The sequence below is a fragment of the Chionomys nivalis genome, chromosome 8, assembly GCF_950005125.1.
Source record: "Chionomys nivalis chromosome 8, mChiNiv1.1, whole genome shotgun sequence".
NCBI lineage: Eukaryota > Metazoa > Chordata > Mammalia > Rodentia > Cricetidae > Chionomys > Chionomys nivalis.
Genome location: NC_080093.1, coordinates 14,798,552 through 14,820,686, shown reverse-complemented (window position 1 = coordinate 14,820,686; position 22,135 = coordinate 14,798,552). Strand labels below are relative to the sequence as shown.

At 45.4% G+C, this 22,135-nt stretch overlaps 1 protein-coding gene across 1 annotated transcript in view; it reads right to left on the bottom strand.

The window, feature by feature from the left end:
• Window positions 1–11,141, bottom strand: part of Oga (O-GlcNAcase) — a 42,234-nt gene extending 31,093 nt beyond the window's left edge. The window contains exons 1-5 of the mRNA XM_057777484.1: window positions 10,515–11,141; window positions 5,052–5,103; window positions 4,461–4,558; window positions 2,627–2,757; window positions 917–1,088 (exon numbers count right to left, since the gene is read on the bottom strand). Coding sequence (XP_057633467.1) covers window positions 917–1,088; window positions 2,627–2,757; window positions 4,461–4,558; window positions 5,052–5,103; window positions 10,515–10,713 — 652 coding nt within the window. The 5' untranslated portion in view covers window positions 10,714–11,141. The remainder of the gene's footprint in view (window positions 1–916; window positions 1,089–2,626; window positions 2,758–4,460; window positions 4,559–5,051; window positions 5,104–10,514) is intronic.
• Window positions 11,142–22,135: the final 10,994 nt, after the last annotated feature.

Below are 22,135 nucleotides of genomic sequence, written 5' to 3'. Positions count from 1 at the left end.
ATTTGGCTTGTTTTGATTTGGCTTGATTGGGAATTTGGTGTCGGCCGAGAGCTCGCGTTTCAGAAATATTTCTAACAACTTCTAATACTAAAAAGTACATAACATCTCCAACCTACTTCTTTGGTATTATAAGGTCCTAAATTTTTCCTATATGACTTTGAAAAATGTCTTCTAAAAATGTGTTCCTTGACAAAGAAAGACAATTATCACATGTACTCACTCGTAGGTGGTTTTTAAACATAAAGCAAATAATCCCAGCACTCGGGAGGCAGAGGCAGGTGGATCTTTGTGAGTTCGAGGCCAGCCTGGTCTACAAGAGCTAGTTCCAGGACAGGAACCAAAAACTACGGAGAAACCCTGTCTCGAAAATCCAAAAAATAAATAAATAAATAAATAAATAAATAAATAAATAAATAAATAAATAAATAAATAAAATAAACATAAAGCAAAGAAAGTCAGCCTACAAACCACAATCCCAGAGAACTTAGACAACAATGAGGACACTGAGAGACTTACATAGATCTAATCTACATGGGAAGTAGAAAGTAGAAAAAGACAAGATCTCCTGAGTAAATTGGGAGCATGGGGACCTTGGGGGAGGATTGAAGCGGGGAAGGGAGAGGCAGGGAGGAGAGCAGAGAAAAATGTAGAGCTCAATAAATATCAATAAAAAAGTATTAAACATGTGTTCCTTTTATACATGACGGAAAAGATGTCATGTATACTTTTTTTTTGGCTTTTCAAGACAGTACCGGCTGTCGCTTTGTAGACCAGCTGGCCTCGAACTCACAGAGATCCACTAGCCACTGCCTCCTGAGTTCTGGGATTAAAGGTATTGAGCCACCACGCCTGGCTCACATAGATCCTTTTAACATATTCCAATACTAGTTAAATACTCAGTTCTTATATACAATACCTGTAGGACAGAAGAGGAACGTTTCCGGCTCTCCTAGGTACTGATAAATTTCATTTGTGATAGAAACTTGTGCATGTGCAAAAGAACTGAACACCTCTTTGTCTGCGGCACACATATTATGGTCAATATCATCAAAAAGCAAAGCAAATGACCTGCACCCAAATTGAGACACCTTAGAAAAGAAAAAACACGCTTATTAGTTCATCTCAGAGAAAAGTATTTTAAATATATACTTATGGTTACATCAAAGTCAAATATTTTCCTTGGAATGTCAAAGAGTATCTGATCTTTTTACATTTTAAGTGGCAGCAATTTTAAGTTAATATAGCTAGTGTTTTGGGACCCAATTCTCACTTGGGAATGAATCGAGTAAATGTTCAAACAATGGTTTTGCTTGCTTGGTTGTTTGTCTGGTTGCTGGAGAGATAGCCGTGGGTGCTGGAAAAACGAACTCTTATATTTTTGGTTGTGAGCCTACCCTTTATCGGCTGAGCAATCTCTCTAGCCCTCAAACACTGTTTATACAAAGCAACCTATCCTAGAAGATCCAAGAAATTCATAAAATTACAAAAGTATGAAGAACAAGTATACTCAATCTATGAAATATTTAGGCCTTGATCTAGTCTTGGATAGAACACTAATTCACTTGGAACTGGAGTTATAGATAATTGTGAGCTGCCATGTGGTGTTGGAAATTGAATCCGGGTCCTCTGGAAGAACAGCCAGTGCTCTTAACTGCTGAGCTATCTCTGCAGCGTCCCCTTCTTAAGGGAGGGTCTCACACTGGAGGCCAAGCTGGCCTCAAAATTTTAGAAATTCTCTTACTCTCAAATACTGAAATATAATGAATCGCCACACCCACCTTCCTACCTTCAAAGTTTTACAAGCCATGTGATACCACCAATACGAATCTTTTCTTAAAGAACAAAAACATGTGGGGCTGAAGAGATGGCTCAGCGGTTAAGAGCATTGCGTGCTCTTCTACAGGACCCGAGTTCGATTCCCAGCAACCACATGGTGGCTCACAACCATCTGTCATGAGGTCTGGTGTACTCTTCTAGCAGGCATATATGCAAACAGGATACTGTATCCACAATAAATAAATAAATATTAAAAAAAAAAAAGAACAAAACATACAGCGGTGGCGCAAGTCTTTAATACCAGTACTCAGGAAGAAGAGGCACGGGGATCTATGGTATTCTAGTTAAGTTTTTTTTTTTTTTTTTTTGATTTTTTTCGAGACACGGTTTCTCCGTAGCTTTTGGTTCCTGTCCTAGAACTAGCTCTTGTAGACCAGGCTGGCCTCGAACTCACAGAGATCCGCCTGCCTCTGCCTCCCGAGTGCTGGGATTAAAGGCGTGCGCCACCACCGCTCAGCTCTCTAGTTTTTTGACTGACAAATACTTCTCTACCCAATTATGAAAGTAATAGCTACAGAAATAAAGTATCAATTTGATTTCCTTTTATTTTAAAAAGATTTATTTACGTGCTCGATCTGCATATACACCTTTATGCCAGAAGAGGGCATCAGATCCCACTACACATGGTTATGAACCACCATGTGGTCGCTGGGAATTGAACTCAGGACCTCTGGAGCCAGTGCTCTTAACCACTGAGCCATCTCTCTCACCAATATTTCCTTTTAACATCATAAAGCAATTAAGAAAACCCCATTTCAATATTGAGTCAGGAAAAATAAAAAAGAATTACCTGGTCTAATTTGCGTTTCAATGTTGATACTTCCTTGGGGTTAGAAAAGGTGATATCCAGGCCTGGGGAAATAGCGTAGATGAATTCTATCTCGTATTCTCGAGCAGCAGAGATGAGAGTCATAAGTTGCTCTAAAGAACAGAGTCTTGGTTTTAGAAAGCAACATAGGATGCTAAACAAACTGTCCCTTCTAACTGAAGAAATTATCTCTTCTAATTTACAGTAAAGGTTCTTTAATGCTAAGCATTAAAATTTAAACCGGGCGGTGGTGGCACATGCCTTTAATCCCAGCACTTGGGAGGCAGAGGCAGGCAGATCTCTGTGAGTTCGAGACCAGCCTGGTCTGCAAGAGCTAGTTCCAGGACAGGCTCCAAAACCACAGAGAAACCCTGTCTCGAAAAAACAAAAAAAAACAAAAAAAGAAAAAAAATTTAAAAAGTATATTCGTGGAAGTATTTTGGTATACCCTGATAATCTCACAAAAGCTCACACTTTTATTTGAACTTTTTCCCCCCCAAGACAGGGTTTCTCTGTAGTTTTGGTGCCTGTCCTGGAATTCACTTCTGTAGAATAGGCTGGCCTAGAACTCAAGAGATCTTCCTGCCTCTTCCTCCTGAGTGCATCACCGCCACCCAGATATTTGAACCAATATTTTATTTTATTTTATTTTTTTTCTGATATATGGATGGGTGGCACGCATGCGCAGACAGACAGACACACACAGAGACAGACACAGACACAGCCGGGATCTGAACCGGCCACCTCCCGCACCCGGGGCGGCGCCTCTAGCCTCTCGGCCAGCCCGCAGACGGTTTGAACCAATATTTTAAAAAGACCTTTTTTTCTCATTTTCAAATAGTTTCTTAAACATTTGGTGTTAACAAGGTAGTGTGTGGACAGAGGACAGCGGCATGTGAGTCCTGAGACTCAAACTCAAGTTGCCAGGCTTAATGGCAGGTACCTTACACAGTAGACCATTTCACCAGCCTTGTCTTTTTTTTTTTTTTTTTTTTTTTGGTTTTTCGAGACAGGGTTTCTCTGTAGTTTTGGAGCCTGTCCTGGAACTAGCTCTTGTAGACCAGGCTGGTCTCAAACTCACAGAGATCCACCTGCCTCTGCCTCCCGAGTGCTGGGATTAAAGACGTGCGCCACCGACACCCGGGTACCAGTCTTGTCTTAAAACCCCTCAATTGTCAATTCTCTTACTGAATGCAACCCATTTCTATTTCTCCTAACATTTGAAAGGTTCAAATACTTTTTGGAAGGGGTTATCTGAGTAAATGAAATTCCTAGGCTAAATTTACACAGCTCCATCCATCTACTCATCTGTCTATCACAGCGGTCACTTAGCTATCACACTACTACTGTCCCTCCATCACTGAGCTATCTCTGCTGCCCTAGAAAATATAATTTTTAGTGAGAGTCTAGTACAACCTTAAAATTGTCCCCTCACTCACTATTTTGAACTCAATTGATCAAAATAAAAAACATCACCACCCGGCCAGCAAGATGGCTAAGGACAATAAAAGTACTTGCCACACAGTCTGACAGACAGAATTCAATCTCTGAAGCTTTCAGTTGGAAAGAGAAAAACTCCCTACTCAAACACCTGCCTGCACACGTGTTCAAGTTCAGAGACATGCATATATGTACACAGACACACACACATACACCTGCCTGCACACGTATTCAAGTTCAGGGGCATGCATGTATGAACACAGACACACATACACATACACCTGCCTGCACAGGGTTCAAGTTAAGGGGCAGGCATGTATGTACACAGACACACACACAGACAAAGACACACACACACACACACACAAAAGATTACCAGCTTCTTCCACTGAATACATCTCTCGCCAAAACATCCTATGTTTGTAGTCATCTTTTGGAGCATACAAGTATGTATTTAATTCCCATTTCTGAAGCCTTAAGAGAAAGAAAATTACATCTGCATAAGTAGGAAATATTAATAAACTATAAATCTCAATTACTATTTTTGATGTACCTCTATCTCATCACAAACCAGTAATATTCTGTTAAACTTTAATTATCAATGGAATTTTTTCTAATTTATTTAATTTTATGTGCATTGGTGTGAGGGTGTCAGATCCCCTTGGACTGGAGTTACAGTTATAAGCTGCCATATGGGTGCGGGAATATGAGAATTAAACCCAGATCTTCTGGCAGAGGAGTCAGTGCTCTTAACCACTGAGCCCTCTCTCCAGCCCTTAACTAATTAAATATCACAAAGTGCACCATCATACTAAGTGTTGAACATAAAGAGAACTCTGAATAAAGCAGACAAAGCCCAACCTGTTCAGCTTCCCCAGACAGTTTGGAAAGAACTACAGGATAGCAACTCCTGCTACGACACCAGGCTCATCCAGCGAGAGTGCCTCCTACGTCACACGAAACTTACCTTCTAAACAGTTCTTTTCTCTGTTCCATTACCCAAGGTCTTCCATAAAACCCTGGAATTAAAGAAAAATAAAACTACTCTCAGCTTTGAAAATGAGGTGCAGCTTAAGAAAAAGGAGGTTACACACATGGAATCTGTTTTCTACGAAATGTGTGGAGGTGCTGACAAATGTGTGGCCTCCTGGGTAAACAGCCTCATTTACCAGAGGCCCTGGGTCTGAGCCACACGGATAAAACACAGAAGAATCTGAAAACTACACAATGAAACACTGTTTATCTGTGAGAGGTGGTAAGGTCACGTATTCGTCACTATTCCTAAATTTCCAAATTTCCTTCTCTAACATTTACTGTGTGTAAGACTGGGTTTTATTTTTAGTGAGACACGATGTCTCACTATGGAGCCCTGGTTGGCCTAGCGATTGTACAAGCTGACCTCACACTTGCAGCAATGCTCTTCTTCTGGTGTCTAAGCACAGGAATTCCAGAGAGCATCATCACCATGCTAGCTTAGGAACCCAGACCTACCATCTTTTATTGCCAGCAAGAACTCTTCCTGCTGGCTGGGGATATAATTCAGTACTGGCTTAGTATTCATGAGAGTATACATTTTCAGTACCCACATAACAAAACACACACCCCCCCATACTGGAAATGACCAGAGAACCTTGATCATACTAGGCAAGCACTCGTACAACTAGGGAGTGCTGTGGGACAATGGTCTTTTATCCTGTCGCTTGTATTATTTTATGTTTTTTTCTTTTTTTTTTTTTTTTGATTTTTCGAGACAGGGTTTCTCCGTAGCTTTTGGTTCCTGTCCTGGAACTAGCTCTTGTAGACCAGGCTGGCCTCGAACTCACAGAGATCCACCTGTCTCTGCCTCCCGAGTGCTGGGATTAAAGGCGTGCGCCACCACCGCCCGGCCGCTTGTATTATTTTTAATAAAATGCTGATTGGCCAGTAACCAGGCAGGAAGTATAGGCCTGGTCTACAGAGTGAGTGCCAGGACAGCCAAAGATACACAGGCTCCAAAACCACAGAGAAACCCTGTCTCAAAAAACCAAAAAAAAAAAAAAAAAAAGAAAACTCAGTCAATACTAGATTAATCCAACATATGTATTTTGAAAATACCCTGACTTCAAAAGGTATGTTACTTTGGAGAAAAGGTTTTGCTTGTTTCCACAGGAAATGAGAAGCTGTGGATTCAATTTTGAGTTAAGAAAAAATCAGGTTTGATCAAGGAAGACCCCCTGAGAAATCTCCAGTAGGAATGGAAGGCCCAGATGTCTGAGTTCTGCATCCAGAACAGTTTCAAGATGATCAAGCTTCACAGGATACTCCAGTCAGGACTTGATCATAATTCTAAATTTCTTTAGGTCCCTGTAAGATTATCAGCATCCCCAATCAGCAGGAAGTAGCCTGGAAAACCATGCCCGTATTCCCAAAATATGGATTATGGATGTTTGCCTTTGTTTAGGATGTTGGTTACAAGTTGTTACGGATAACAGTCAGGAGAAAAGCTAAACAAAGGATATTAGATTTAGAGTTCTTGTTTAAAAAGGGGGGGGAAGTGCTGTGGGGACAATGGTCTTTTATCATGTCACCTGTACTATTTTTAATAAAATGCTGATTGGTCAGTAGCCAGGCAGAAAGTAGTGGTGGGGCAATGAGAACAGGAGAATTCTGGGAAGAGGAAAGGGTCAGTCTGTAGTCATCACCCAGATGCAGAGTAAGCAAGATGAGAATGCCTCTCTGATATAAGGTACTGAGCCACGTGGCTAACACAGACAATAATGGGTTAATGTAAGATGTTAATCAGAAGTCTGCTAATAGGCCAATCAGTTTATGATTAATGTAGACCTCTGTGTGTTTCTTTGGAACTGAATGACTGTGGGACTTCAGTCATCAAGGAACAAAAGCAGAGCAAACCAAACTCTTAACGCTAGGAGGGAGACTAAGAAATGGGCATGGTGGCTCTGCCAGTGGTCCCAGCACAGAGGCAGAGGCAGAATTGGCCTAAGTTTGAAGCCAGTCTGAACTACACAGTTCCAGGCTAACCTAGGCTACAGTGAGACTCTGTCTCAAAAAACTAAAAGGGAGTTCAATTACTTCTAGAGGAGTGATTTTAAGAGCTACACAAGTTAATGAGATCAGAGAGTTAGAAAAAGGCATATACACACATGTGCACACATAGACACACACTTCTTGCAATAGATCTTTAGCTTAGCCTGGTCTAGCTAGACCCTGTAGCCACCTCCCTACCCCAGTCATCTAAGTGCTGAAATTTCAGGTGTGAATCATCACACTTGGCTATGATCACCTTTTTTGAAAAGTTCCTACAACAAAAAAGGAACCAATTAATTAATTAGTAACAGGCTATGATCATATTCACAAACCCAACAGCGGTGCTGACCTGAACAGTAAACTTTCAAGCTCTCTTAATTTCAGAATCAAGTTGTGAAATGAAAAATTAGGAGGCAGGTGTGGTGGTGGTGGCGCACACCTTTAATCCCAGCACTCAAGAGGCAGAGGCTGGAGGATGTCTGTCAGTTTGAGGCTAGTCTGGTCTACAGAACAAGTTCCAGGGCAGTCAGAGCTTATAGAGAAACCCAGTGTCAAGAAGAAAAAGGAAAAAAAAAAAAAAAAAGATAGATTAGTTAGGGATGTAAGTGACACCATAGTGTTCACTGTAGGAAACAAACTTCTATACTGTTTTTCTAGTTACATCTATTTTGCATTTAAATGAAAACTGTAAATAATAATGAAACAATGTCTAAAAAAACTGACTAAGGGTAAAGCTGGCATTTGGAGCACTCCAGCTCACTAGGAACACCACTAGACACCTCACAGCCAATCTAACCTTTCCCTCAACCAGTCTCAGCCTAATCATTAGCAAGAGATCAGGAAAACTCAGAAGCACCATGAAAGATGGTCAAAATAAGCACTGGGGACAGCTAGATGACTCTGCGGATAAAGGCAGTTGCCAAGTCTGACAATCTTTGGGACCACAAGGCTTCCTGCAAACTGTCTTCTGACCTCCACATGCATGCTGTGTGGCCATCTCCCCTGCAAAACACAGTTTTAAAGCACTCCTCAGTGTTCACACAAGCATTCTCCCACAGGAACTCTAATCCTAGGCAGATATTCTGTACCCCAAAAAGAATGGCACAACAATCAATCACCATTAAACCCTAGCAGCACCTTCTATTGTAAACATGTACGTGTGTGGTGCCCTCAGAGGGAAAAAGAAGCAGGACTCCCTGGAGTTACAGACTAACTGGCATTAGAGTTGGTTCTGAGGAGCCATGTAAATGCAACATAGGTCTTCTGGAAGAGTAAGAAGTGCTCTTTACTGCTGAGCCATCTCTCAAGCCCCTAATTTTAACAATTTAATCTTCAGCAACTCTTTCAGAGCCAGGTTTATGGTTTGGATTAATTGAACCACAAAGAGGACGTGTACTATTAACACAAGAGTTAAAAACCACCAAGGTTTGTAGGGCAAGGAAGAACAACCACCCTGGTTATAACTACACTATTTCCTACACTTCATAGGAAGCTGCCGAGAAGCACTTAATACACTGGGGCTGGTTCAGTGCTCATTTAAGAAAAATATACACATGGGAATGACAAGAGGGAAAACAACTGAAGACAGCTTCATTTTAACATACTTTTAATACTATTCTAGGGAAACCCATTTAAATCACAGTAAGCTATCTCCTCTCATTTCTGGTAACACACTGCCAGGCTCCCTGACATGCACTCCAGCATACCTCATTTCACACTTCCACTTTCTGCTGTTGCTTAAACAGGGTCTTACTCGGTAACCCAGGCCAGCCTCAACCCCTCAACCCCTTCTCTCAGCCTACCAATGCAGATTACAGACATATCAACATGAACGGTTAGCTCTACCAGTCACCATCCTAGGACCTTTGACAATACAGATCCCCCCAGTGTGATGCCCCGGGGTGGGGGCGCAACCACCCCCAACAACAAACAGCAAAGAAATTTACACCTAAACTGGGATGGTGGCCTGTAATCTCAGCCATTCCAGAGGGCAGGAGGGTCACAAGTTCAAGGTCACTCTGTACTTCACCTAGGCTTCAGGAGACCCTGTCTGCAAACACGGAATTCATGCAGACTTTAACGTTTTGTGTAACTTGTTTTAGACACACAATTTTGTTGCAAATAAAACTGCCAGGCCTTCCCTGTTTTTTTAAGGAAAAAAAAAATTCCACCGCAGTTTTTCTAAAATCTTTCTGCACTCTGGCAAATCCAGTATGTACAACAAAGCACTCACATGTTCATAAATACTGACTCCAGTAGGAACAGTACTCCCCCAAATTTTGTAAAATAATTTTGCTGAGCTGTCTCATGTTTTACTACTGCAGCTGCCAAGAATGTTCTCTCCCCGCAAATCATCTTCATCTAAAATACCCTAACGACCATCTTTTATCTTTCAAAATACATGGTGACGAGACTGGGAAAAGCTGATGCTATCAACCAAGAATCCTACTTACAGCCCTTTTGGTTTGAGTGTTAGTTTTTATATTCTCCAGTAATGGGGGGATGGGAAACCTTGGGTTTGCCAATAAATAAATAAATAAATAAATAAATAAATAAATAAATAAGAAAACCCCCAACTACGACGTAGTTAGGTTAGAACTAAGGTAATGTGCTTTCCTGAGTTCAGAATCTGCCCGTTCTTATTCACAAATTGCAGTAAGATGATCTGGCAATCTTCCCTCACTACCAAAACGTCCCTCATGCCTTTCAACTGTGAATGAGAAGACAGTAATTATAAAAACCAAACCTTTTACTGAATCCTAACTCCACATCACAGATGTTCTCAGAATGGTATACTGAAATTTTCACACAGGCGCGCACACACAGTAGAATAACAGCAACTGGTAAGCATGACACTTCTCTCGACTGCAGATGAGTCTTCAGGGGAGAGGAGGCTTGTAAGGCTTGCAGAGCAGCAAAGAAATACCCTAAGCCAGGGTGTGTAGTACTACAGGCTGAACTGCGCTCCCCTTCACTGCCAAGCGTACCTGTGTGGGCTGAATTCCCCAACCCCTGACAAGGGTGAGGACCGGAGCGCTGCACAAATTTCCTTATTTCAAAGCAGACAACCCTGGGGACTAAGATCCCAAGGTACAAAGAAGTGAAACACAGAGCCGACAACAGGCTCCTTGCCCCCGCCTCCTCCTCCGTGGTCTGCCTGGCTCCAAGCCCAAGGAGGGTGGGGTCAGGCTCCTGAGTGGCCAGGAGAATCGGACGCTCAAGACCGGAGGAAGAGAAGTGTGTCCCTCCCTCCGTCTCCTCTCGCCTCCCCCACACCCGCGTTAGCAAGGGCAAGCCTGCGACCTGGGGAGGCGGGGGGTGAAACCCCATGAAGACCCACCAGAATGCCTCTCCCGGGGGACCAAGTGCTGGGCACCGGGGCGGGGCTGGAGGGCGGACTCACCTTCCACCACGCCGCACAGGAACCTACGGGTTCCTCCAGGCGCCCCGGCCCCGGCCGCCGCCCCGGCTCCGGATGCGTTGTCTTCTCCGGGCGTCGGAGCTGCAGGCGGCTCCAACGAAGCCCCCGAGGGGGCAGCAGGATTGGCGCTGCGCTCGCTCTCCCTCTCCTCCAGCGCCGCCTGGCTCTCCTTCTGCACCATCCTCCTGCCGCCGGCCGCCGCCACCGCCGCCGCAGCTCCTCTTCCGCCTTGGTCCGTTGGGCCACAGGCCCGGAGCCCTGCAAAGGGCCGCGGCTCCGAGCGCGCGCCTCCCGGGATCCTTCCCCTCCCCCTCCGCCCTTCCCCCTTCCTCTCGGCGGGGGCCCGAGTGCCCGGATGAGAAGGGCGGCGGCACCGGCTCGAGCCCTTTGTCAGCCGCTGCCTCCGCCTGGGCTGGGGGCCGGGAGCCGGGAGCCTAAGCGGAGGGCGAGAGCGCCGCTGCGTCTGCACGGGAGGAGGCCCGAGGCGCCTTCTTCCGTCCTCAGCGTCCGGCGCCTTCCAAACAGCCTTAATTCTTCGGCTAGGAGCCCCGGGAGTCCCTAAGCTGCCACTGCCGCTGCCTCTGCCGCTGCCTCTGCCGCCCGCTTCCTGTTTATCCGCACTGCGCCTGCGCCACAGACCGGCTCAGACCGGTCCCTAACCCGGCTCCCCCTCCTTCTGTGGGATCAGCCCATTATGCTTTATTTGCTAGGGGGAAACAGAACAAAGGGCGCCGTGAAAACCGCGGAGGTGCGCGGCCGTGGAACGTACCACTTGGCTCGCCACCCTCCGGGATGAGGGCCGCACTCTGGGACGGACCATTACCCCACCCGAAGGAGGGGAGCACGGGAGAATGCGGCGGGCTGGGGCGTGGGGGGGGGGAGGGGAAAAGAGGCGTCACTCTCCCAGTGCGCAGACGCCGAAACGACGCCTCTGGTCTTAAAGTGGCAGGAAACACTGACCTACTTAGGAGATGCTGCTAATAACTTGGCCCATCACGTCTGCCAGGCCCACGTTCGGTTCTGTGAAGACATGCCAAGGAGCTCAACTCACCCCTCTGTCTCGAGTCATTTTCTTCTACTCCCCCTTCGGAGCTAACCCGTTTTCAATTGTGCAGGCAACTGTTTATTAGAGTTTGCCACATCCTGGGCTGTGGCACCATTATGACCTCATAATATGGCTAAAACAATCTAGTACACACAGTTTCTGCTTGAGAATACCCCTTCATTTGTTTCGGGAAGTCAGAGGAGACAATTCCTTGTTTGGGGAGAGCCCGTGGTATGAAATTCGCCAGACTACGTATGGAGAAAGAAAAGACTACATTCCAAGCACATAGGAAACAAAAGTCTAATAAAGGTAGAAGAGGGATGGAAGGCGGGTTTGTGGTGACGATGGGGAGTGTGTAGTGTGCATAAGGCATGATCCTTTTAGCCCGAGCGTCAATGTTTCCTAGGAAAGCCTGGTCTGTGGGCTTTGCTCCTGCTGTGTTTCCCAGTTTCCGGTAGTCTTCTCAGAGTGCACTTGACATTTATGTGCCTTAAGAGATCCACCTCAGTTTGGGCACAAACCTCTCGTGCTCAATATTACTACAGTAGTTTATTTTATACTTGAACGGAGTAGCTCAGCTTGTAACTCCAGGGACGTTGAAGGGTGGGTGTTCATTCCAAGTGTGGACTGGCATGCCAGGTGTATGCAGTGTATCCAACCCAGGGCCTTGTACATGCTAAACAAGCTCTCCAGGGATTTTGAGTTACTTATTTTGTGTGGGTTCACATGCCATGGGCGGTCAGATCTTCCCTTTGCAGATCTGGGGATCAAACTCAGGTTGTCAGGCTCTGACTGGGCAGGCTCCTTTACCCACTGAGCCATTGCCAGCCACATCCAGGACCTTTTATTTATTACTTTTTCTTTTCTTTTTTTTTTTTATTTATTATGTATACAATATTCTGTCTGTGTGTATGCCTGCTGGCCAGAAGAGGGCACCAGACCCCATTACAGATGGTTGTGAGCCACCATGTGGTTGCTGGGAATTGAACTCAGGACCTTTGGTAGAGCAGGCAATGCTCTTAACCTCTGAGCCATCTCTCCAGCCCCCTATTTATTACTTTTTAATGTGTGTGTATGCATGTCACATTTGTATTGGGGGGCAGCAGAAGCGGTTGTGAGCCACTGGATATAGGTGTTGGGAACTGAACTGGATATGGGTGTTGGGAACTGGTCGGTCCTCTGGAAGAGTGGTACTGTAATGGTTCCGTCCATGACCTTGGGCTATCTGGCCCTAGAGAGGAGGTGCTTCTTGTCTGCCTACCTGATCTTTTATAAGGAAGGAAGAGGGGTGGGCACACTCTCCGGTGGTGAAGACTGAGGCAGGTCGTATGGAGCAGCCTGTGATCAGTCCCCAGCTTTCCAAGGACTCTGTGACTGGATTTACCATCTCCTGTATTCGTGAGTGGATTTCCCCTTTCCTATCTTAATAAATCCTTGATACCCCTTAGACAGATGTACATGGGTTTCTCTTAACACAGTATCTTAATGGCTGAGCCATCCCTCCTGCCCCCAGTGCGAGGGCTTTTAGCAGTTCTTCTCAGTCCTGGATTGTTAAGATGGCAGTTAACAGCCAAATATAAGTAATTTCTTCTTCCTCCGTCTTCCCCTCCCTGCCTCTACCTTCATAGTACTTGTGTTATAAGCATGTCCTACCTAAGCCCAGCTTTTTGTTTGTTTCTTCTGTTCTTCTTTTTGAGATAGGGTCTCATTAAATAGTAGCCCAGGCTAGTCTGAAATCATTCACGTCAGCTGAGGAACATTTATTTTTTCCTTCTGGGTGGTAATCAAGTCCAAGGCCTATGCAAGTACTCTACCCCTTAGCTACATCCCCAGGCCTGAAGGGTGTGATTCTTAACCACTCAGCTAGAACACAGTCTCCACACAGCCCGTGCTTACCCCACCCCCTGCCCTATCACCTACAAGAGGTACCAGTGGAGGCTGCAGAAACAGCTCTGCAGCTAAGTGCACTGACGCTCTTCCAGATAATTGGAGTTCATTCCCAGCACACACTTGGTGGCTCACTGTGATTTACAAAGTTTGGAGGGGGTGTCTGATGCCCTCTTCTAGCCTCCCTGGGCACTGCATACATGGTGCCCCCATACATGTGTATGACATACATGTGCGACAGACACCCATACACATAAAAAAAATGTAAAATCATGGCGCACGCCTTTAATCCCAGCACTCGGGAGGCAGAGGCAGGTGGATCTCTGGGAGTTCGAGGCCAGCCTGGTCTACAAGAGCTAGTTCCGGGATGGGCACCAAAGCTACAGAGAAACCCTGTCTCAAAAAATCAAAAAAAAAAAAAAAAAAAAAAAAGAATGTAAAATCAAAAAGGTACCAGTATTTAGGAAACCTATGACATGAGATGGGTCCTTGCCCTCATAGATTCTATTTTAGCTACAGAAACAGACATTTGTTCAGTACAGGGATTGCAGAGATGTCTCAAGAGGATCTGAGTTCATTTCCCAGCACCCACACCAAGCAGCTCACAACCCAGCACCTGCACACACATAGGACCAGTGGTGGTGATGGTGCACACTTTTAATCTCAGCACTTGGAAGGCAGAGGCAGGGGGATCTCTGAGTTCGAGGCCAGTCTGAACTGCAGAACGAGTTCCAGGACTGTAAGGGCTACACAGAGATGCCCTGTCTCAAAAAAAAACAAAAAATAAAACAGTAATAGATAAAAATAATCTACAAAACAGGAACTCAGGTGGGTTTTGGTACGTGTATAAAGGTGGAAACCTGGTGATGTGTAAGCAGGGAATACTTCACACGGTGAATACTATTTACTAGCTGTCTAGGTGGACGCTGGTGGCTGGAACCAGGGAAGCTCAGCACTAGGGGGGTGGTGGCATTGTGCAGTCCCAACACCCAGAAAGATTAGGTATTCCCTTCCTTCTCTGCTTGTCTAGACCCTTTGTAAGCACCAAAGCGTACACTGGAGCCTCTTCTGGCGCTCTGAGGACCGCCTTTAAGCAGAGGCTCCTGAGTGTGTATAAGCAGAGCTTCACTCTTGCGCTCCAACACTTTTTTGGCAACAGCCACACTTTCATGAAGACCTAGAATGATCAAATTTATCATGTCGAAAAGTGGAGCTTATGGGGCTGGAGAGGTGGCTTAGCAGCTGGAGCACCTGTTGCTCTGCAGAAGGACACTCACATGGTGGCTGATAGCTGGCCTTAACACCCAGTGCCCTTTTCCGGCCTCCACAGGCACTAGGCATGCACATGGTACACAGCCACATATGTAGATAAAACACCTACATGGACACATACATAAATAAAACAAATCTTTTTAAATTGGAGCTTAGGCTGTGCAGTGGTGGTGCACGTCTTTAATCCCAGCACTCAGGTGGCAGAGGTGGCAGAGGCAGGCAGATCTCTGTGAGTTCGAGGCCAGCCTGGTCTACAAGAGCTAGTTTCAGAACAGGCTCCAAAGCTACAGAGAAATTCTGTCTCAAAAAAACAAAAAACAAAAAAAAAAGAAAGAAAGAAAGAAAGAAAAAGAAAAGAAATAACATTGGAATCAAGCTCAGGTCCTCGAGCTTGCATGGCAGGCACTACCAAATGAGCAATCTCCCAGTCCTATCTGTTTCTGTGAGACAGGGTCTCACTCACTATGTAGCCCTGGCTGTCCTGGAATGCAGCATGCAGATTGTTGTCCTTAAACTTGTGATCCCACAGCCTCTGCCTCCCGAGTGCCAGGGTTCTAAGCATGTGTCACCACACCAAGCCTTGCACAAATCTTAACTTCAAGGCCACCTAGACAAAGGCTCAGACTGAGTTCAGTCTAATGTTGTGCCAAAACCTTTCTAGAGGACCTTGAGCTAGTCTACTTCCTCAGCCAAAAAGGGGGAAACTAAAGCCTGGGCAAGATGGCTTACACCTATAACCCCAGCAATCAGGGAAACATGCAAGAGATCCTGAGCTCTGGGCAGCCTAGGCTACAGAAGACTGATGGCTAGGTAGCCACTGGAGATGGACCCTCCCCTCATAATCAGCTTTGAATTCCATCTCCTGTTTCCCTGGTAACACTAGAACCAGGGCAGGTGAGCCGGCTCCGGGCATAAGGTGCCTGGGCTCACCGGTGAAAGGAGAGAAGGGTTCCTGGCAAATTGTCCTCTGACCTTCACATCACTGTTGCGTGTGTCACACGTGCTAAAACCCTTTCCAGGATGTAAAATTCCATATGAGAAGGCAGAGGCTCAGAACTCTGTTGAGGCCCTTTTAGGGGAAGCCGCTTTCTCTGTGTCAAGAGAAGAGACTCTCTCTGGCCTTGGGCAGAACGTTTCGCTCTGCCCTGGCCCAAGCACTAGAACATTATATGCTGGTGTCTCCTCCCTTAGAGTTAACCCAACTGGGAGCTGATCATAACTCTTCAATTTCTCTCTTCTTCAGACACCAGCCCAGTCCTAAGCATGGTTGTCCTGGCACTCTAGGCTTTGTGCCTCTTTCTCTGAAACCTCCCTCCCTGCCAGCCTCCACTGCGGAACCTGCCAGTTTTCTTGGCCCTTAACTCAAATAGACATGACTCAATTTTAATTCTCCATCTTTTCCCTCCCAGTAGCTGCAGAGATTTACACCTTGTCTGTCCTGATTTCTATTTGTTGTTTCAAACTAATAAAATGGTCCTTGAGCTTAAAATTAAGATGAAGAGAAACACAATAAACAAAAGGAGGGGAATCTAATTGGGTCTGACAATCACCTGGCCAGGGAAAGTTTCACCTGTAGACGGAATAAGAAAATGGGAGGAATAATTATCCCTTTAAATCAGTGATTCCTTGGCTGTCCTAACGCTGCCCTTTAATACAGTTCCTCCTGTTGTGGTGACCCCCAACCGTAAAACTTTGTTGCTACTTCATAACTTTGCTGCCGTTATGAATCATAAGTAAATAACTGTGTTTTCTGATGACCTTTGTGACCCCTGTGAAAGGAACTGCCAAAGGGGCCGAGACCCACACGTTGAGAACCACTGCCTTGACAAGACACTGTGGCTCCAGTGTATACAGTTGTATACATATCTTCCCTGCTAAGCCTTCCAGATTTTCTGAGTTTTATCTTAAAAAGCCTAACTTTGCCATTTCCTCCTGCCCCCTCTCATCTGAATGCCTGCCAAAACTCTAAGCATGATTGCCTCAACACCCCAGGCTTTCTGCTTTCTTGGAAGATCCCCTCCCCTTCTCTCTACAGTTTGCAGACCGCCACTTCTGACTGCCCTAGTTAGGTCTCCATTGCTGTGAAGAGACACCATGACCACAGCAGCTCTGATACAGAAACAGTTTATTGGTGTGGCGTATAGTTCAGAGGTTCAGTCCACTGTGATCATGAAGGGGAGCTTGGCAGTGTGCAGGCCGGCATGGTGCTGGAGCAGAGAGTGCTACGTCTTGCAGGCCGCAAGAAATCGACTGGCAGTGAAGTTTGAGAAGAGACCTCAAAGTCAGCTCCTACAGTGACACACTTCCTCCAACAAGCCCACACCTCCTAAAGTGCCACTCTCTTTGGGGCCATTTCCTTTCAAACCGTCAAGCTGACCCTAACTCCAGACTTTCTTCCTCTTCTCCTGGCAGCTACCAAAGTTTATAGCTTGCTTGCCCTGCTGGTTTTCTCCCAAATGCTAATAAAATGATCCTTCTGAGCTTCCTTCTAAGTTAACAATGAGACTTAGAAATCCCAGAAGGAAGGTGGCTGGAGAGATGGTTTCAGTGGTGAACTCCAGTTCCAGGGACCTAACACCCTCACACAGACATCTATGCAAGCAAAATACCAGTGCACGTAAAATAAAGCTAAATTATTTTTTATAAAGAAAAAGAACCGCCCCCCTCTTGGGCTGGAGAGATGGCTCAGTGGTTAAGAGCACTGACTGCTCTTCCAGAGGTCCTGACTTCAATTCCCAGCAACCACATGGTGGCTCACAGCCATCTATAATGAGACCTGGTGCCCCCTTCTGGCTTTCGGGCACACATGGAAGGAATGCTGTACACATAATAAATAAAATATTAAAAAAAAAAAAAACTCCCCTGGTAACAATTCCAGAAACCACCACCAGCAGCAACAACAACAGCAAAAAAGTAAATCTAGGGGTATAGAGATATAGCCAGGACTAGGTACTGGGTTCTTAGGATCTGTAGATGAACTTCACAGATCCAAAGTTTACAAGAATGGGCTGTGAGTACAGCTCAGAGGTACAGTACTTTACAGTATATACCAGACCCTGGAGTTCAGGCCCGGCAACCTCTCAAAAACAAAACAGTGGTGGGGTGGGGTGGAAGGATGGAAATTTTGTGGATAGTGGGCCACAGTTTTGATCAGATCGGTTCGACACGACATAAGGAGCAGGCAGTTCCCAGATCAAATTCACAGGAAACACAGACAACAAAACAACTCTGGAAGTAGGGTGTTGCTTTCTGTGATGCTGGGTCTCGAACCCAGGGCTTTGGGTGTGCTGAGTGTTCTCTCTACTCTGGCCCTACAAGGCAGTTTTTGCTTCTTTCTTGGAACCAACTTTCCTTTGACCTTGTCAGTGTGTGTGTGGGGGGTGGGGGGGAGACCTGACTTCCTCCTTCGGGTGAGTCAGCACTTATGGGATTCCAGAAACAGAAGGGAGGAACCTACCGTCAGCCACTCCCCAGTCCAGGAGTGTAGAATACAAACACTGAGGAAATCTGTTGTTCTTGGCTCAGGTGGCCAGCAAGAAGTCGCTCCTCTTGATCCTGTGATGACTTCCCTAATGGCAGCACCAGTTTACATTCAGTGGAAGAACTGTTTTTCCCCTGAGACAGGGTTTCTCTATGCAGTTCTGGCTGCCCTGGAACTTGCTGGGTAGACCAGGCTGGCCTCAAACTCAGAGATTCGCCTGCCTCTACCTCCCAAGTGCTGGGTTTAAAGGTGTGCACTAACATTGCCCAGCTAACTTCTTTTTTTTTAAAAAAAAAAGTTTTATTTATTTACGTATTTAGGTACACTGGTGTTTTGCTTGCATGTATGTCTGTGTGAGGGTGTCAGGTCCCTTGGAACAGGAGTTATAGACTGTTGTGAGCTGCCATGTGGCTGCTGGGAATTGAACCTGGGTCCTCTGGAAGAGCAGCCAGTGCTCTTAACCACTAAGCCATCTCTCCTGCCCCTGAAAGAAAATTTTTAATCACATTTATTACATGTGCCAGGTGCACATGGCTTGTGAATTCATGACATGGTATGTATGTGGAGATCAGAGGGCAACTGTGGAGACCAAGGGATTGGACTCCGGTCATCTGGCTTGGAGGCAAGCATTTTACCTGCTGAACCAGCTCAAGAAAATCTTGCAAACTATCTTCCAGTGTATATAAGCATCTTTTCCAGGCTGCATCATGTCATTATCATACTTTTCTTTTTTTTTTAAAGATTTATTTATTATGTATACAACATTCTGCCTTGATGTATGCCCGCACGCCAGAGGAGGGAGCCAGATCTCAGTACAGATGGTTGTGAGCCACCATGTGGTTGCTGGGAATTGAACTCAGGACCTCTGGAAGAGCAACCAGTGCTCTTAACCTCTGAGCCATCTCTCCAGCCCCCATTATCATACTTTTCAATAAGACATAGTGTGAAATATTTGATTACACTGTGAAGGTGTGTCTTTGCAAAGGTGCTTTCTGATTGGTGTAATAGAGCTGAATGGCCAATAGCTGGGCAGGAAGAGCTTAGGAACTTCTGGGGACAGAAAGGACTCTGGGAAGAAGAAAGATGGAGATGCCAGGAGATGCAGAGCCAGCAAATGTGCAGGAGGAGAGGTAACAGACTAGTCACGTGGCAGAGCATAGATTAATATAAATGGGTTAATTTATGTTATAAGAGGTAGTTAGGAACAAGCCTAAGCTGTAGGCTAAGCTTTCATAATAAATCTCCATGTTATTATTTGGGAGCTGGCGGGACAGAGAAAGACTCATACAACACATATACCTTAGCGCTACTGATCCATATAGAGGCAAAGTTGTGTTTACACAAAACAGCTTTCGTTCAAACTGAAGGCTCTCTCGAGAAAGCCACACTGAGGCTCCAGAGTGCGTACTCTCCTTCTTCTCCTCTTCTTCATAACTCCTTGCTTACTTAAACCTATGTTAAATTCTCCCTTTAAAAAATACAGTTATTTGGGATGGATATGTGTGCACCACAGGCATGGGCTGAGGTCAGGCGACAACTTGTGGGAGCTGGGTCTCTCCTTCCACTATGTGGGTCCCACAGGGGGAACTCAAGTGAGCAGGCTTGACAACAGGCATCTTTACCCACTGATCCACCTCACTGGTCCTGAACTCTCTTTATAATAATCCCCAACTCATTTAAGGCAGGAAGGGAGGGGGAGGGGAAGGGAGAGAGCACTTCTCAAAAGACTTCTCAGAGTAACTAAATTTCTAAATCAGAAGTTTTTGATTCAAATGTTAAGAATGTTTGCCAAAGCAGGTCATGGTGGAACATGCCTGTGATCCCAGCATTTGGAAGGTACAGGTAGAAGGGTCAGGAGTTCAAGATCATCCTTGGTTACAAAGGGAGTTTGGAACCAGCTATGTGAGGTCCTGTCTCAAGGATTTAAAAAAAAAAAGGGCGATGGTGGCGCATGCCTTTAATCCCAGCACTCGGGAGGCAGAGGCAGGCGGATCTCTGTGATTTCGAGACCAGCCTGGTCTACAGAGCTAGTTCCAGGACAGGCTCCAAAGCCACAGAGAAACCCTGTCTCGAAAAACCAAAAAATAAAAAAATAAATTAAAAAAAAAGGTTTGCCGGAGCCGGGCAGTGGTGGCGCACGCCTTTAATCCCAGCACTCGGGAGGCATGAGTTCGAGACCAGCCTGGTCTACAAGAGCTAGTGCCAGGATAGACTCCAAAACCACAGAGAAACCCTGTCTCGAAAAACAAAAAAAAAAAAAAAAAAAAAAAAAGGTTTGCCAAAAAAGATAGCTTGCCTATAAAACCTGAGGCTGAGATGATCATGGATAAGGATGGTGGCCACTAGGAAGGGAAATTGGGAATTGATGTGTTTCTGTAATTATACATGTGGTCAAAGAAAAAGAATCTGGAAAGTTCCCCTATATATGGTACCACACTGTCTTTCCAGTGGAAATGAACGGCCTTGTCGTTCACGTGCGGACAGAGTCTATTCACGTACAGCAGCTCTTCCTTATGCTGCCTGGCACAGGGCGTCTACTCAGCCACAAAACAAACAGTGGTGCCACCTGCCTATGACCCCAGCACTAGACAAAAGGTTTAAGAAGGCTCAGAGTTCAAGCCCATGCCCAACTACAGAGTGAGTTTGAAGCCAGCCTGGCTACATGACATCCTTCCTCAAAAAAAAAACAAAAAAAAACAAAAAAAATACACCCCCAAAAAGGAGGAAGAAAAACAGTCATTTGGATTTTAATTAATTAATTAGTTTTTACATACCAATCCCAGTTCCCCCTCCCTCCTCCCCTCCCACTTCTCCCCTACCTCCCATCCTCCACAGAGAAGTTAAGGCCTCCCTTGGAAAGTCAACTATGACTGTCCCGTTAAGTCCCCTCATTGAATCAGGACCAAGGTCCTCTCTGCCACCCCACGCCTAGGCTGAAAAAGGTATCTCTACATAGAGAATGGGTTCTACAAAGTCAGTTACCATCTGGATTTAAAGAAAAGGGAAGCAGCACTCTGGAGAGTCGCCCCTGCACCTCCCCTGGGCAACACAGTAGCGCTGGCCCTATTGGTATAGGTGTGGGTGAAAGTAGAAAACTGGCCCCGCCCCTTGCTCATCCCTGCAAGGGTAGAACTAGCCAGGACAATGCAGAACTCACCCTCCAGCCTATGTAGGTAGATGCAGGAGCACCTACAACCTACACACACATACAAACAGGCACACACACCATAGGAAATGTATGCACACACACACACACACACACACTTTAAACTTTTACAGAGTGGAGTGACGGTAGCTTCAGGAGCCTGACATTTGCATCTAAGAAAACTGCGCATCTATCCAGTTGTTAATAGTTGCAAAAGCAACATTGGCCTATGCTGTAAGCCAGTGAGTTTCTGTAGTTCTTAATCATTATGGACAAAAAGCAACAAAAGAGAATCACTCCTTGTTCCCTGAGCTTATGGGGGAAATGAAGATGGGAAGAACTCATGAACTAGAAATATCCACAAAACAACCCCCTTTCTGAAACAGCCAACATATCCATCATAAGAACTCGGCTAAGAAACAAAGACCAAACAAGAAGCCACCCTAGGCCCAGATCCTACTTAGACTTAAAAATCTTAGGCTGCGGGGGCTGGAGAGATGGCTCAGAGGTTAAGAGCATTGCCTGCTCTACCAAAGGTCCTGAGTTCAATTCCCAGCAACCACATGGCTCACAACCATCTGCAATGGGGTCTGGTGCCCTCTTCTGGCCTACAGAATATTGCATACACAATAAATAAATAAATATTAAAAAAAATCTTTAAAAAAAAAAAATCTTAGGCTGGAAAGGTTACTCAACAGTAACTGCTATCCCAGACGACTAGGGTTTGATTTCCAGGAAAAATTCCTCAAAAGAAGAAAGAGAAACAAGAACAA